Source organism: Gopherus flavomarginatus, chromosome 2, assembly GCF_025201925.1.
Source record: "Gopherus flavomarginatus isolate rGopFla2 chromosome 2, rGopFla2.mat.asm, whole genome shotgun sequence".
NCBI classification, from domain to species: Eukaryota; Metazoa; Chordata; order Testudines; family Testudinidae; genus Gopherus; species Gopherus flavomarginatus.
This window is the reverse complement of record NC_066618.1, coordinates 107,174,470-107,192,162: the sequence shown is the minus strand read 5'-3', so window position 1 is coordinate 107,192,162 and position 17,693 is coordinate 107,174,470. Positions and strand designations below refer to the sequence as shown.

At 44.0% G+C, this 17,693-nt stretch overlaps 1 protein-coding gene across 1 annotated transcript in view; it reads left to right on the top strand.

The window, feature by feature from the left end:
- Nucleotides 1-17,693, top strand: part of DDC (dopa decarboxylase) — an 82,590-nt gene that overhangs the window by 20,946 nt on the left and 43,951 nt on the right. Inside the window, exons 5-6 of the mRNA XM_050937749.1 lie at nt 11,978-12,112; nt 13,859-14,002. Of these exons, the coding sequence (XP_050793706.1) occupies nt 11,978-12,112; nt 13,859-14,002 (279 nt within the window). The remainder of the gene's footprint in view (nt 1-11,977; nt 12,113-13,858; nt 14,003-17,693) is intronic.

The window sequence follows — 17,693 nt, the reverse complement described above, 5'->3', positions numbered from 1 at the left end:
CCAGCCCTGGAGCACCCATGGAGTCGGCACCTATGGTATAGGAGGAAACTGACAATGAGAAATTAAATGATTAACTTGGTGAGGTGCTGGGGGAGCACTGATTTAGCAGACCATGTATTGATCTGGGAGTTTTAATCTCTCTCTCTCTCCCAGGGCAAGTCACTTAACCTACCTGAGTTTCAATTTTCCCATCTGTAAATTGTATCTGTAAATTTACCTGCCGTGGGAGGGTTTTGAGACACAATGAATACATCTCAAGCGCTTTGAGATCCATTAGTAAAAGATGCTGTGTAAATCCAAGTGATGTTAAAGTTACATAGTGTGGCAAAGTGGTAACAAAACTCAGAAGTACTTGTCTCCCATCCTTCTTCTCCATCCAATAAGGCACATACTTCTGCCATGATATCTAGACTCTCCTACAAGATCTGACATATGAGGAAGGGTGGCTTTGTCAGTAGGGAAGTGGACTGGGAGTCAAGAAATTTGGGTTCACTTCCTGACTCTGCCACAGAGTCCCTGGATGGGCAAATCACTTAGAGTATCTCTATAGTAGAGCTAGACTTATTTGTGTGCTAGCATGCTAAAAATAGCAGTATAGCTGTGACAGCACGGCTAGATGCCCAAATACACTTCTTGGCTTTCAGCTGAACTATACTCAGCCTGTCCCACCACAGCAGCTATGTTTCTATTTTTAGCATGCTAACTTGATCAGAGCTAGCATGAATATCTCTACCTGAGCTGGAAATTACATCTTCAGCTCCAGTGCAGACACAGCCTTAGTCTCTCTGTGCCTCCATTTCCTCATCTGTAAAAAAGGAGGATTATTGCCATTCCGTAACTCACAGGATATAGGAACTCTGATGTCTGAATGACATATGGGCATTAGCAAACTGACATCCAAGTGGTATGAGATTCCTAATGTACACACAAACTACTTTTAATAACTAAATCAAAGCCTTGCATGTCAAAGGAAGCAGTTCTCAATGTAGCTAATAGAACAAAACCAAAAAAAGGAGTTTCTTGCTCAATTTATTTTTTTCAGCTATGATTGCATGATTTTTAACCCTCCTATCTCACAAATGCTTCATTCAACCTGCCACAAGCTCTTCAGGAAAATTCTACTCTGGCATAAGATCCTACATGTATGCCTGAAAATTAATGTTTTCTTCATGACATTAGGGTATGGTTAAAAAAATTTGCACTGGAAAGCAGTGTTCCCTCTATTTTTTTTCCATCTATGTGCAGAATAAATGTTGTTATGTGCCCCAAGGGATGTGCACCACCAGTAGAAACAAAAAAAACTAGATATAATATATAGTTTTTAAAAAGGTACCATGTGGATAATTACTCCAGCCAGGACAGGTTAGGCATTTTAGAACTCACACTTAAATTTAATTCTTTGAGTAGTAAGAGAAATAAAAATTATGAAATGCATAGACCAGTCAAAACACTAAAACAACACACTTTGAAAGAATGAAATTACGGAGAATATATGTGCATTGCAGGAAATACTAAGAAATAACAACAATAATACAAGTATGTAGTGTGTGTGTGTGTGTGTGGCTGGCTGCTGGGAAAGTTTCTGAGAGATGCCGTGTGCTGTCTCTTTAAGGCACTCACTGAAAGATCTCCTGCTCTTGCTCTGTCCTAAACCTTGTCTTCCCGCCCCTGTTCTGCAGAGATGGGGTACATGGGCAGGGGGGAGAGGGAGAGATTGTGTGTGAGAGAGACTGCCAGCTGGAGAAGTCTCATGCACAGTCTCTTTAAGACAGGCCAGAGGCTTGAGTCATTCAAACATCAGACCACAGCACCTCTGAGTCCTGAGCCAGGCTCTCTCCTCTCCCCTGATCTCTGGAGATGAGGTATAAGGGCAGGGGGGAGGGGGACACCCTGACATCAGCACCCCTCTCATCCTTCCTTCTCTGCACAGCCAGCAGGAGGGTCCTGGGAACAACGGCAGGAGCAACATGGCTGCAAAGCAGTGGAAGGAGGGGCACCTGAACACACACTGATGGATGTGCGCAGCTCTGCTCATCAACTGTGTGGCACCTGAGTGTCTCCTGGACAGCCACCCAGCTGTGCAGCTTAGAGTGAACACAGCTGGAAAGCTATCTTCAGCCTAGCCTGTGAAAAGACTAGTGGTTCTCCAGAATAATCCAGATTTTAATCACTTTCCCCACCATTTAAAAATCCAGGTGCCTCTGAGACAAATTGTGGCTTTTTTGTTGTTGGTGGCTTTAAATGAAGGTGAATTTAGTGCAGGTGAAAGGTGGTAGACTGACAGCCCTGGAGGTACAATGGTTACAACACAGGGTGTAGAGCTGGTTGGGATTTTTCTGTTTGAAATGTTTTTTGAGTGATGTGATTTCAGCATAAATGAATTTTTTCGTGGGTGCTTCATGCTCCTGTTCTTTGAGCTGAGCTCTCTGGTTGGACTACATATCCCATGATGCAGTGAAGCCTCCTCTTCTGGTTGAACAGACATGGTCCATCATGGGAATCATGTAATTCCACAGTACATCATGGGATGTAATCTGGCCAGGGAACCTAGCCCAAAGAGGAGAAAGGAAGCATGAGGCACTGGAACTACAACTTCTAGGAAGCCCGATATCTACTTAGGGGGACACAGACTATTGTAAAACCAGTATGAAATTAAATGTTTTTATTCAGTCCAACACAGTGAAATGAGCCATTTTGATCCAGGGATGTTGAAATATTTTAATTTGACAGAAAATGTCAAAACAAAATATTTTGAATGGGAAATTTTTAGAAGTTTCCATTCCATGCAAACTTTTATTTCAACTGTGTGTTCCAGTGCAAGGTAAAAACAAATGGAAAAATACTGGAATTTCTCTTGGAATGGAACTTGCTATTTTTGTCACAGTCTAGCTGTGAGACACTTCAACTGTTTAATGCCATGCAGTAATGCTACGTGGTACTTTAGCATTTGGGAGCGAAGAACAACTTTAAGTTGAATTTACATGAGGATTTTGAGTCCTAATTATGAACACTAAAGCTCTGTGAAAAGGATTGAAAAGGTTTTCCTTAAACTTCACTCAGAAACATTCAACATTTTGTTACAGGCTATTTCTTAAATGTCCACCTCTTATCAAAGAAGAAGAGCAAGAAGAGCACCATAAGTATAGTAACAGAACAGAGTATACAAGATGTCCACCATATCTAACAGAGCAACGTATAGTAGAAAGTCCACTGACAGGATCATTTGTTAAAGAAACAAATATGATTTTAATAAATACACTTTATGCAATAAAATGAAATATGTAGGACTAAAATGAAGCTGTTTATAATTAGAAACTAAAAGGTATAATGAAATTAAATAATCTAATTAGCAGACTAAAACTCCAGTGCACGAAAAGGCAAAAATCTATTAAAAAGTTGACCTGCTAAATCAGGGGTAGGCAATCTATGGCACACGTGCCGCGTTTGGCACATAAGCTGATTTTCAATGGCACTCACAATGCCGAGGTCCTGGCCACTGGTCCGGGGGGCTCTGCATTTTAATTTAATTTTAAATTAAGCTTCTTAAACATTTTAAAAACCTTATTTATTTTACATACAACAATAGTTTAGTTATATATATAGAAAGAGACCTTCTAAAACGTTAAAATGTATTACCAGCATGCAAAACCTTAAATTACAGTGAATGAATTAAGACTTGGCACACCACTTTGGAAAGGTTGCCGACCCCTGTGCTAAATGAATATTGGTTACATTTCCCATATAACAAAAAACAAAATCCAGACAGCAATAAATGCCTCTTAAGGGATAGACCTGCTGGTTTGTGTGTGTGTGTGTGTAACAATATGTTGTGTTTCAGAAGCTTCTCCATTAATGCTTGTTCTCCCTTCAAACTCACTAGTATCTACTGTGACAAAGTTCCTCTACTACCTTGGTGGGTCCTGCACTTATTGGCGGATTTGCTCACCTCATAGATTCACCATGTGGGTTGGGAAAAAGCCCAGAGACTTTCCCCTCTGGTAGAAGCCGCAGTCCAGGTCAATTCCTCCTGTGTTTGATCAGCAGTTGGGAGGTTTGGGGGGGAACCCAGGCCCACCCTCTACTCTGGGTTCCAGCCCAGGGCCCTGTGGACTGCAGCTGTCTAGAGTGCCTGCTGGTACAGATGTGTGACAGCTACAATTCCCTGGGCTAATTCCCCATGGCCTCCTCCCAACACCTTCTTTATCCTCACCACAGGACCTTTCTCTTGGTGCCTGATAATACCTGTACTCCTCAGTCTTCCAGCAATATGTCTTCTCACCCTCAGCTTCTCTTGCTCTCAGCTCCTTGCATGCACTCCACAAACTGAAGTGAGGTCCTTTTTAAACTCAGGTGCCCTGATTAGTTAGCCTGTCCTAATTGATTCTAGCAGTTTCTTAATTGGCTCCAGGTGTCTTAATTATCCTGCCTGTCTTAATTGGTTCTAGCAGGTTCCTGATTACTCTAGTGCAGCCCCTGCTCTGGTCACTCAGGGAACAGAAAACTACTCATCCAGTGACCAGTATATTTGCCCTCTACCAAACTCCTGTACCCCACTGGTCTGGATCTGTCACATTAGTCATAAGATCTCCTCAGTCAAAAATATACCTAACACAACTACTTAAAGATAGTCAAGATTTTCGGCTCAACTGTGTTGTCCTCACTTACACCAGGGTAAATTCAGAGTTATTCCATTCCAACCCCAGTGCCGTTAGTTGTGTTAGGATGACTCTGCGTTTTGCATGTACGTGAAACCAACCTTTCGTCATGGGTCTCAACAGCATCAATTTTGTTCTGACGACAGCAGGCAATTATGGCTGTTGTTTATCAGCAGCAAATGTCGCCCTTCCCAACTGACAACACTTGACGGCCTGTAATTTTGTAAGATACCGAGGATCGTTCAAATTTAGGAATTGAAAGTGAGCTTCGTGCTGCCGCTTGAGATGAGGCAATTTGTGCTGCTGATCCTCTTGCTCTTGAAACAATAATGATACAAGTAAGAGAGGGCTTGGCAAAGATAACATGAATGTGAAGTTGCCAATCATTCCTGATGCAAACACCAAACGATTATTGCAGTTTTATATAAACTAAGCCTGTGAAAACTGGCTGTTTAATTACATTTGAAAGCCCAGATCAATACAAAACACTTTCTTGCTGTGCACCAGGTGGCACTTGAAAAAGCCAAAAGATGAAAAAAAAATTCAGCTCCAGGCTCTGGTGGACACGACCATCAGCTCTCGCCAATATTTCTTCCGTCTCTTGAGCCTGCTCACCATGGCAACCTTTGTTTGCTTGCAATAAAAGGAAGGTATCATCACTGTTCACTTAGCATAGAGTGTAGCTTTAAAGAAAAAAAAGCGCTTTTAAAAAGAGCAAGGATAAAAAGCAACCTTCTCACTAGAACTTGTGTGAACATGCAACATATGCAAGTCAGTTTTGCCTTCTATATAAACAGATAGAAACTTCATTTCCCTTGTGTATTACAAAGGTTGTTTCTTCTGCAAAGAGAGGGATTTTAATTCTGAAAGTAAACAGAGCCCCCAGATAAACAAACACACTCAATCCACAGTCCTTGGCATGGAAAAACAAACCCTGAATTCACGATTTTGGTAGCAACAACCAAGGAACTAGAGAACAAAGGGAATATTTTTCAGAATTGTTGGTAAAAGACTTAAGAGCAAAGTGAATACATTACTTACACAACCCATCAGGCTCTCCATGCATCAATTTAATTATGAAAAAGTGATTATTAGCTAGTTATAAATAGGTTTGGTAGATTTCAATTTTGGGTCCTTTTGTAATTTCAGTGGATAATATTGTTTATTTTTAAGCATTTTCAATGTAATCTAATTTCTCATAGTTGTGGGAAATTTTGGAGGAGGTCAAACAATAGTGGAGTTAGACCGTAATTATTTCATGACAGTGGACTTTGCAATTCAAAAAGTTAATGCTTTATAAATGTTAAAACACAAATTATCAACATCACATGTCAAACTGTACAAAGAAAATAACCTTACATCAACCTCTAAGTTCTCACACAGCCTTTTTCTTACTTTGTCTATTTGTAAACTTCTGTTATTGATGGAAATATTTGTGTGTGTGCACACGCACGCATGCAGTCATATTAATGTTTACCAACCCTTACTGATAAACGTTTCATCCTTCCATGTCAAGTAATAAAGTTTATTTAGTAAAACCAGAGCTTATTTTAGGATCCAGCTTTTTTAGGTACTTATATGGCCCCATTACCATATTATCTGAGTATCTTGCAGTCTTTACTGTAGTTGGCCTCCCAACACCTCCATTCTACATTTGAGAACTGAGGCGAAGGGAAACTAAATGACTTATCCAAGCTCACACAGATAGTCTGTAGTCAGTTGCCAAGTCTCCAGCTAGTGCTTTAATCATTGGCTCATCCTAAACTAACTAGTCAGGAACAAGACCACTCCTTAAATACTGCAAGTGCCTAAAAGATACTGAATGTTTCTACAAGTTCTTACCCATTTTATTGATGAAGGAAATTGAGGCACAGAGAGGCTAAGGCAAACTGTGTTGCACCCAAGTTTGAAAACGACAGTTTAAGTGACCAAAGATGATGCAAATGTGTGGCAGAGCCAGGGCTTGAAGCCAGGTTTTCTGAAGCCCAATTCTGTACTCTTGTTACCACGTTGTACTGAAAACAATGTAGAACAGTGGTCTCCAACCTCTTTATGCACAAGATCACATTTTGAATTTAAGTGCAACCCAGGATCTACCCCACCCCTTCCCCAAGGCTCTGCCCCTTCCCCGAAGTCCCACTCTGCTCACTCCATCTCCCTCTCTCCGTTGCTTGCTTTCCCCCATCCTCACTCACATTCAACAGGCTGAGGCAGCGGATGGGGGTTCAGGAGGGTGTGGAGTGTGTGGGGGGGGCTCTGGGCTGGGCCTGGGGCAGAGGGTTGGGATATGGGGAGGGGAGAGGTGCAAGCTCTGGGAGGGAGTTTGGATGCAGGAGGGGGCTCCAGGCTGGGGCAGGAGGAGATGTGGGCTCTGGGAGGGAGTTTGGGTGCAGAAGGATGTATGGGCTGGGGCACGGGCTTGGGGTACTGGAGGGGGTATGGAGTGCAGGAGGTGGTATGGGGTGCTGGCTCTGGGATGGGGCTCAGGACTAGGGGTTGGGATGTGGACTCCCACCAGGTGGCACTTACCTCAGATGGCTCCCAGTCGGCAGTGCAGAGGGGCTAAGACAAGCTACCTGCCTGCCCCAGCCCCACGCTGCCCCTAGAAGGGGCCAGTGTGCCACGCATCCCTGGCCAATCGGAGCTGCAGGGGCAGTGCTTGCAGGCAAGAGCAGCACACCAGGACTCCTGCTCCCCCCCCACCTCTGCTTCCACTGGGGCTGCAGGGGCATACTGGCCACTTCCGGGAGTGGCGTGGACCCAAGGCAGACAGGGAGCCTGCCTGAGCAGCATCCCCGCAGCACCACCAGGGATTTTTCACAGCTGGAGACTGCGATAGACCTGGAGAGTCTCCAGGATCAACCAGTCCATCACAATCAACCGGTTGGTGACCACTGCTGTAGAAGCACTATGGTAAGGTGCAGTGGTTTGGAAAAGTAACATAGAACAGGGTAGTATTTTTCAAATAAGAGAAATGCATGTATATTGGACAATGTTGCCTTCTAACAGCATTTGCCCATTAAACAGGTCAGCTGATCATGTTCTTAGTAAAGGTTATATATTTTTTAAAATTATTTCCTTTTGAGAGAGTCGGTATTGTTAATTGGATGCTATCACATTAGTCAAGTCTGCTTGACCTCTTGTAATACAAAGGCTAAGGGCCTGAATTGTCAAATGCTTGCAGATCTGAGTACTTCTTTATGCTCAAAAGTAGTCCCATGGGTGCTGAAATATCCTTGTGATAAGCACTTCAGAAATACCTTTCTTAAGAAAAGGCCCAATGAAAGACTAGACAAATTTTCTCTGCAGAAAATTTAAATTACTTGCTACTGTATACATGGCCCATGCCTGCCTGCACCTATGCATTGCTTTATCTCCAGCCCTAGAAAACCAGGCCATTTCCACATCTATTTTTTCTGACCAAAATGATAGGGTGGTTTATTTTCTTTTGAGTCTCCCTAAATTCCTCCTAAACCTTCTCCTTTTGGAAAGACTGTGAATTTGGTGGGTCTTCTCTTCTATTCAAAAGCTGGTCTCCTTCTTGCAGAGGAAGGTGTTAATTATTTTCATTGGAATGGCCGGTGGGAAAGAGTTATTCAGTGAGCAGCCATCACCTATGCTTTGACAAGAGTATGGCTTTTGGGAGATTGGGAAGAGGACCAAGCATGAACTGAGAGAGGAAGCATGGTCCCGTGATTAGGGCACCAGTCTATGACTCAGACATGAATTCAATTACATGCTCCACCCGAGTCTTCCTGTGTGACTTCAGAAGCCATTTGGTTTCTCTGTTTCGGTTCCCATGTGTAAAATGGGATTCTAGTTCTTTATTACCTCAAAGGGGTGCTGTTAATTTAATACATTAAAGAATGTGACATGCTCAGATGCTATGGTGATGGGGAGCCATGTAAATCCCATTGCTATGGAATTGAGATGAAATGGGGCCTGGCTGCAGCAAAAATGTTGTGTAACCCCCCAGGAGATTACCTAGATTCCTGGGGCTCTGTCTGCAGGCAGCTCAGGGGGAGCCAAGGCAAACTCAGAGTCTGCCCGACAACCAATAGGGAGTGAGATGGGAGAAGCCATTTTTGAGTCAGTCTGGAGATAGCAGGACTGGCTGTGTGAGGAGCTGGTGAATCCCAGGCCTCCATGCAGGGTTCCCTCTGAAAACTAGCCTCTAGGGACCTGAAATCAAGATCCCTCTGCTGGGCTTTTCCCTCTCCACTGATGACTCCCAGTTTGTAGAATTTTGCAGCTCCCTAGGTGAGACCAGTCACCACATGGTCAGCTCTGCTCTGGCTGCTAGTCAAGGGCTGCTGCCTGCTGGGTGTGTCTGGATGTTGGGCTAGAAAACTACAGTTTGGATTTTAGTGTAGTTGTGTAACCTGCACCTTGAGCCCTGCACCCCTTTTTGGTGAGGGGAAGCAGCCTGATTCCTGCTTGAAGAGGATCCCTGCCAGCAGAGATCAGCCCCTCTGCAGTGACCGAGGAGTCCAGAGTCATCTCTGAACCTGAGGATCATTCGTGGAGTTTGTGAGTGCACCATCTTTTAGTTAGTCAATCAGGGAATTTGTTTTGAGGACCCCCTACTCCCTGAACTGTGTCCTCAAGCCAGGGAGTAAGGGTTTGGGGAGTTTGTAACCTGCTGTATATTAAACCTGTGGAGGGATTTACCACCTTCTCCCACTTGAGTCCTTTGGGCTGTACTGAACCCAGTCAGCCACACTGCTAAACCACTGCAGAGAAGAATTTTATGGTCATCAGTCATCAAGGGCCCCAACAAAGTACGCGTACCAATGGGACACTACTCTTACATTTGCTACCTCAAGTCACGTGACTGGGGAAAGTCACAGGTATTAGCAGCGTGGGCACTGGTGACCCTAAAAATAGTGTTTTACCCTGTTATGTATATTTGTCTCCTGTTGAATATAATTATTATGTTGAATATATTGTATGTGTTTGTGTTATTTCTTAGAAGTCTCCAACTATCTGGCAAGTAAGTGGGTGTTACCCTGTGGTTAGAGTTTTCCTCTCAAGCTACCCTCGTGACCCTGCCAGGAAGGGGCGAGGTGGGTGGAGGCACTGCCAAATAAATTCCTAGGAAAAAATAAAAAAGATACGCCTTGCTGAGTGGGTGGCAGTATCCAGAAAAACCCAGATCTGTCCATCAAAACCTGTAAGCAGATTGGCATTAAAGAAGGTGGAGAGGGGGTGCTACAGTTATAACCACTGGAAAGACTTTCTTCCACTCCTCACATAAGGAGAGATCTTCCTTACTCCTCCCAGACCCGAATCCTTGATCTGTCTCCCTGACACCAGAGCAGAGCAGTCAGATGTGCCCTGAGCTGCCTTTTGCTAGTCTGCACCTTCCTTGGTGCTCCACCCAGCTGACCCTGGGGCCTGGATTCCAAGGAATTTGCCTTAATCCACCCCTGCAGGGTAAGGCTGCCAGCTGTCTAATCGCATAAATCCATACACCCTGCTCCCTACCCCACCCATTCCCCTAGGCTCTGCCCTTGCCCCACCCCTTCTCTGAGGCCCTGACACTCACTCACTCTAGCCCTCCTCCCTTGGTCACTTGCTCTCACCCATCCTCACTCAAGTTTACCAGGCTGGGGCAGAGGGTTGGGGTGTAGGAGGGGGTGTGAGCCCTGGGCTGGGGGGTCGGACCGACGAGTTTGGAGTGTGGGAGGGGGCTCCTGGCTGAGCCTGAGGCAGGGGGTTGGGGTGCAGGAGGGGGTTTGAGGTGCAGGCTGTGAGAGTGAGTTTGGGTGCAGGAGAGGGCGCCAGGCTGGAGCAGGTGGTTGAGGTGCAGGAGTGGTGTGGGCTCTGGGAGGGAGTTTGATTGGGCGAGGGGGCTCAAGGCTGGGGCAGGTGGTGAGGCTGCAGGCTCTGGCCAGGCGGTGCTTACCTTGGGTGGCATGTCTGGCAGGAGCTCCTAGGATCAGGGGTGGCCATACGACTCTGCACGCTGCCTTTGCCCACAGGCACCACCCCTGCAGCTCCCACTGGCCGCTGTTCCCTGTTCTCAGCCAATGGGAGCTGCGAAGTCAGCACTTGGGGTGGGGGCAGCGTGCAGAGACACCCCCCCCCGGTTCCCTCTGCACCTAGGGGCTGCAGAGACATGCTGGCCACTTCTAGGAGTGGTGCAGAGCCAGGGCAGGCAGGGAGCCTGCCGTAACCCCGCTGTGCCACCACACTTTTAGGGACTTAAAATCTCCTGGATTGGCTTCGGAAGCCTCTGGGTGATCAAGCCCAATTCCAGAAGACTCCCGGCTAAACCGGGATGGTTGGAAACCGTACTGCAGGGGGATGTAGATAAGACATTTTCAAAGTGGAATTGCATTTGGCAAATCCTTGGAGCCTGATCCTGCCCCCATTGAAGCTGATGGTAAAACTGTCATTGACTTCAATGGGAGCAAGTTTGCAGTTTTTTAAAAAGGTTCGTAAGATGCAGATCGTGGCTGGCTCTTGGGCCCTTGGGCCCTTAGGCCTGAGCCCAGGGTAATAGGATCCAAGGATCTCTTGATGCCAATTGGCCATTCTTTATTTCATTGACGATTCTTTATTTCATGTGTGCACTTTAGATAGAGAGTGTTTATCAAATCTTTAGTAAGGTAGCTGGCGATACTGAATCAGAGTCTTTATGCTTAATGAGTTCCAGTCAATATATGGCTTATAACAATAAACTTCTTGTCCCAGGAAATTATAATTAATATACAGTGCCACAATTTTCATAGTGCTTTACAGAAATAAGAGATGTGGTCAGATTCCGATCTCAGTTACACTCATTTAAATCCAAAGCAACTTAATAGAAAGTTACTCTGTGGTTATGCTGATGTAATGGAGATGATCAGTACCTGGTCCCTGTCTTGAATGGGGGCACTCTTCCTGCAATCAGATCCTTGTGCCTGTGTGCTCACTGATGTCAGTGGGGATCTATAAAGGTGCAGGGGTTTGCTTGTAAAGAGCTGATTCCAAGACTGGAGCCTAAATCACCCAAACATAGAAAATGAAGAAAAGAGTGAGGAAAGGAGAGGCAAAGGTTACATTTATTGCACAGTTTCTTAAACATACAGTTTTTCTGACACAATCTTAGGTGCACATTTGTGTTTATCTTGTAGCAATGCTTCTTACTATGCATGTGGTATAAGAGTTCTCAAACGATTCCATATTGTACCATTTACTTTTGTACAGCTTTCACTCTGAGGCAGATCTTTAACATGCAACATTTTGTTTTCAGTAATTCTCCCCCATGTAATACGTAGCATTGGTTTTGAAGCTTCCTTCACTATGTCCCACGGAGTCTCTCTTCTCCATCATAGGGCAGTGCCAGCGAGGCTACTTTGGTTGCGTTGCTTGCTGCCAGAACAAAAACAATCAGACGTGTCCAATCAGAAAACCCAGAATTAACAGAGGCAGACATCATGAGCAAGTTGGTGGCCTATGCATCTGATCAGGTGAGTACATCTAAAAATGACACTGGGAATTACTCTACTTGAAAAATGCAGTCACCCTGCTATACAGATTACTTAGATTGTAAACTCTATGGAGTAGGGATCATCTTTTCATTCTGTGTTTGTGCAGCACCTTGCACATTGGGGTCCTGGTTCATGACTGGAACTCCTAGATGCTACCACAATACAAACAATAAATAATAACAACAGGTGAAAGCATTGTACTATGTGTTACAGATTAACAGCCCAATGTTGCCCTCCCTTCCTCACACTGAGTACTTATTTTACTCTGCAAGGAATCCCATTGTAGTGGATGAAGATACTGTTTGTGGAATAAGGTGCTAATCAACATGAGTAAGTGTGGCCAATAAACTAACTGATTTGAATGTTGACACACAAAAAGCTGCACTGTATGAGTTATAAATATACCAAACTTGGTACCTGAAAAAAACTGCAATTGGCTTAAAATTAAGCCTACTAAAATCTGAGTGTATCAATCCAAGTTTGCCGAACATAATCCCTGTTTTCTATCTGCAACCGGTATTTAGCAGATTTACTTAAACCATGAATTCTCAGCATGGCCAGGATCATGAAAAGCTTCTACCATGCATGAAAGCAAACTTTGGCCTTCCAGTTCAGCTGTGCTTGCATTTTAAAATGGCTAATCCTAACAAAGGGGGCCAGGCAATGTCACTTCTTCCAATAAATATAACATTTTATTATCTAAATGTCAGTGAGATAGCAGGAATGTTCCCACTACTTGATATTTAGTTTGAACTAATCCACTGGTTACACCGCATTAAAATGGCCAGACTTCAGGTTTCACTGGACTTTACCATCCCTGTATATTAAGAAACAATGTAATTTTAAAAGAGCACCTGCTCTTTGCTGGGAGTGGGCAAGGAGCGTATTATAAGGCCATGTGTGGGAACAGTCAGGAGGTGAGAAGTGGGGAAGGATCCTGATGATTTTTAAAAGCCAGGATGCAATTGGTCCTTTTTCTCTTTGGAGCTCTAGAGCGTGTGCTGTGCAGATTTCCACACACAGAGCCTTAAGTCTAATGTACTACTAAGCAGAGCCCCACTGTTTGTCTTTCTTTTTGTTGTAAATGGCTGATCTGAAATGGAGACTGACAGTCCTCCGTGCCTGCTGAAGGTCAGGGGATTTTCTGTCTGCAGAAGGATTCGCCTTAAGACATGGCTGACCTTTCAAAGCTGAGCTTGCCACTCCCTGCGCATTAAGAACAGACCTGTGTGACCCACTGCTCAGTAATCCAAAAGGAATGAAAAACTAAAACAGCCTCCTGTGAGGGAGACAATGCATGTATAGACAAACACAGTGCAAGACGGGGTTGAGGGGAGGCTAAAAGCGTGTCAAGTGCATTCCTCCACAAGATACTTTGCATCTTATCAAACCCATTGTCCCTCAAGAATATTCCATTGCAGAAATAGGGCCACCGCAGTAAATGGGAGTTTGGCATTGACATCAGTAAATGCAGTATGTAGACCATAGAGTAAATACCGGGAAATGAATATTGTCATGTGTAGCAGGATCTGTAACTAATGTAGCCGGGGCTAAATTAAGTCCTGGCATAAGAGGGCACAACTGTCATTGACTAGAGATTTTAGTATGGACATCCCCAATTCTATTGCATTGTGGATCTCATAAAATATTACATGTGGTTTGTTAGAATTAAAAACAGGTTTCTGTGAAAGGTTCATGTTTTAAAATCCACCCATTTAATTGCAGGCCCACTCATCAGTGGAAAGGGCAGGATTAATTGGTGGAGTGAAGATTAAAAATATCCCTTCGGATGATAAATTCACTGTTCGCGGATCAGCCCTAAAGAAAGTTTTGCATGAAGACAGAGCTGCTGGTCTTATCCCATTCTTTGTAAGTACTGGCTTTAACAATCTTACCTATGGATTTATTGCATCTGATAGGCCACTTTTAAGATGACCAGATGATACTGTATGTAATGTAGGAACGTACAGATCTGCACACTAGTTAGAATATGAACATTCCATGAATGTTCTACACAGTACATGAACTTTGCATACAGTCTTTTTTTTTTCCTTTTTAAATGGGTGCAAAGGGGCAGAGAAGAAAAGAAAATAACAGAATTCCTTAGGCACTGTGGAGGTTTAGGAGACATTTCTTTGCACATATGGCAACTGGTGTGTATAATGGATTGCCAAATAGAGGCTGTGTCTTTGAATAGAACTAAAGCAGAGAGAGAAGATGCATTTAAAGGGGCGGAGGATGTTAGACTAAACAGGTGGATTGATGTGGGTGAATATCTTGGCTTTCTTCTGTCCTGAAATATTATGTTATAATCTTTTACATTGGACTTCCAAACTGCAATTGTCACAAATGTGTGTATTTATTTTTGAGTTTATGGATTGCATATAGGTGCATGTCAAAAAAAAATGTATAAAATCAACACCCGAAATGACACAATGTCAAACTGAAATATCAGCAGTCAGAACTCCTCCCTAGACCACCAGACTCAGCGCTACTTTAGCAAATAAATAAGCCTCAGGGTGTGCCCTGAACATCAGCAAGGTGAGGCTATATCAGACAGTGTGTGTATGTGTGTGAGAGTGAGAGATAGAGAGACTGTATTACCTTTCAATAAGATGACAAATGTCAGTAATGAGCTGTAAGTCACCACTACTGACATTAACATTATTTTCCTTTCCCATCAGAATTCATGTATAGTGAACAGTGTTCATAGTATGTGATCTTTCGGATTGAATACAGTGTCTTTTTAAAGTGTAGTCACTTTGAGTAACTAATGAAAAATAGCACTTTCTCATTCAGAGGATCTGTTCCTTGTGTAAATTCAGAATATCATGCAATCACTTTATACTACAATAAGTTTTTAGTACATTTTTTCTCCTGTTAGCCCTGAAGAGTTAATACCGCTGAGAGAGTGAACTAGAGTCTGTTATCATGCATCAACATAATTGTTTGCTAATTTCCAATAATTTATACCTGCGCAAATCTGCTGAAGACAATGGAGCTGTACGGGTTTATGTACAGAGAGAGTAATGCCAGTAGAACTTTTATCAGTAGTGGTGGCAGCGAAGGGTAAAGCCCATCTTGGCTCTTACAAGTTGAATCTACAGGGCTGGCAGTTAGAAAAGCTGGCAGTTAGAAAAAGCCCTGTCTTGTCATCTGAAGAAATTTGATATGGTATTTTGTGCAAGCCCACAATACCATTTTTACACAGCTTCTGTTCAGAGCAGTCTTGTTTGATTCAGAGTAGCCTGTATTTCATCTTCTCTGTTTACTTAGGTCCTTTTGAAAATTTTACCTTATGTGATTTAGGCTTCTAAGTCCCATTATCAAAAGTGATTTAAGGACCTAGTTGTCAGTGAAAGTCAGTCTGAAGTCACTTTAGAAAATTGGACTTAAAACTTAAATCACTGGACACTTTTGGAAATCTTATCTTTTGCTTGCTTGCTTGATTTATTTTGATTGCCTTGGGCTCTGACTTTGTGGTATGTTAAAAGACCCTGGCATGAGCACAACAGATGTTTCACAAGTGTAGGGGGATGCTGTTTTCTTGCCTTGGAGAAAAGGAATTGAATAATCTTGATGACCAAGTGAATTCCACCAATTGCCTTCTAGTGGAAATAAGACTCTTGTCCAAAATGAAGGCACCATCACTAAGGCTGCTCACATGAATTTACTTGTGCCATAGAACCTGCTCAGAAGAAATGCATTTGTAATGGAGATCTCAGTTCCCTCCACTGGGGCAAATACAGCACAGAACATCATATAAGCAGTTTTTACATGCAGTGCGAAAGTTTAGCTGGTTTGGTTTGGTTTAACAAGTATATTAGGCTGTTCTGATTTTTTTTAACAGCATGCTTCAGTGTTTTGCTTCTGCATGTCGTTCACACACTGCAATTCTGCATCATCTCTCCATGTGCTATCAGAAAGTTAATTGAGTTGCTTTGTTGCTCAAACCTCATCTACACACCCACAATGGAACTCTCCTCATAAATATTCACCATCTGTTAATTTTTGCAGCTGTGGGAAAGGGAAATCAAATAATCTGTTTACAGATTCAGTGACACTGTTACAAAGGATGTCTTTTTTTAAACTGTATGTTGTCTCCACTGGTTGCTTTGCTGTGCAATACAAGCCTTGAAAGGAAGCATAGGCTAAGCCTGAGTTAATACGGCCAATGTCAGCCCTTCCATTTATTTGTATACATAAAACATCTCAGCGAGGATTAGATGAGATCTCATTATCCTTACTGCTGGCCTCCTAACTGAAGAAGTATGCTCGTTCTCTCTCATACTGGGCAGTAGCCCATGCGTCCCATTCGTGCTCCCTTTTCTGCTCTTCAAGTTCTTTTGTTCTTGAGTAATTTGGGGTTATTTTATTTTGTTCCTGTGACAAAGATACGCACGTTACTAAGGAAACGCCTTCCACCACCTTATTACTCACCTGTTCTTCACTGATCTTTCTCTCAAGAGGGAGATGCAGCGTCAAAGCAGAAAGTTCTGCAAAAGGAACCCTGATAGATAAGAGTTTGTGACAGCATATAGATCCTTCCATATCTACACTTACAAGCAGGGCCGGTGCAACCATTTAGGCGGACTAGGCGGTTGCCTAGGGCACCGAGATTTGAGGGCGCCAAAAAGCACCCCCAAAATTTTTTTTAAATGGTTGAGCAGCCACTGCTGCTGGGACAGAGAGGGAGTCTGAGCTGCTGGCAGCAGTCGGCAGCCCAGGGTGTCCCCTGGGTCAGGGCACCACTGTGGCAGTCCAAGAGCGGGGGTCCCCTGGCCCAGGGAAACCCCGGGCTGCTGGCTGCCGCGGAGGTGCAGTGACCCTGGGTCAGGGCACCACCGCGGCAGCTGGCAGCCCAGGGTGTCCGGAGCTGCCGCAGTCGTGTCTGCGGACGGTCGGCTGCTCGCGCAGCTCCGGTGGACCTCCTGCAGACACCACTGCGGCAGCTCCACCGGAGCCGCGGAGCACCAGACCGCCTGCAGGCACCACTGCGGCAGCTCCACCAGAGCTGCAGGACGAGCGCGCGGGGCGGCGAAATTGCCGTCCATCTAGGGCGCTCAAAACCCTAGCGCCGGTCCTGCTTACAAGCTTACAGTAAGATCTCTTGTTAGCCGTGTTATGCCAACGGGAGAGAGCTCTCCCTTCAACATAATAAAACCAGCTCAACGAGTGGTGGTAACTATATCTGAGTCAGAGTGTCTCCCACCGACATAGCGCTCTGCACACAAGTGCTGAAGTTCTGCTGACATAAGTGATCTGGGTTGCCTCTAAGTTCATGCAGTCCCTTGAGCAAAAATGATTTAATAGAGAGGGTGGAAAAGGAAAATAAAACCGTATGTTTTATGGGCCAGATTCTCCTCTCAAAGGTACATGTATAAATCAGGAATAATTCCATTACAGTTAATAGAAATATAAGTGAGGAGAGATTCAGGCACAAGTGTTTACTGGGCCTGATAGGCAACAAGAGCTCTAATTAAAATAGATTGGTCACAGTGTTATAGATTTTTCAAATAAGTAAGGTTTGGTTATCAGACCTGTTTGGCATTTAAAAAAA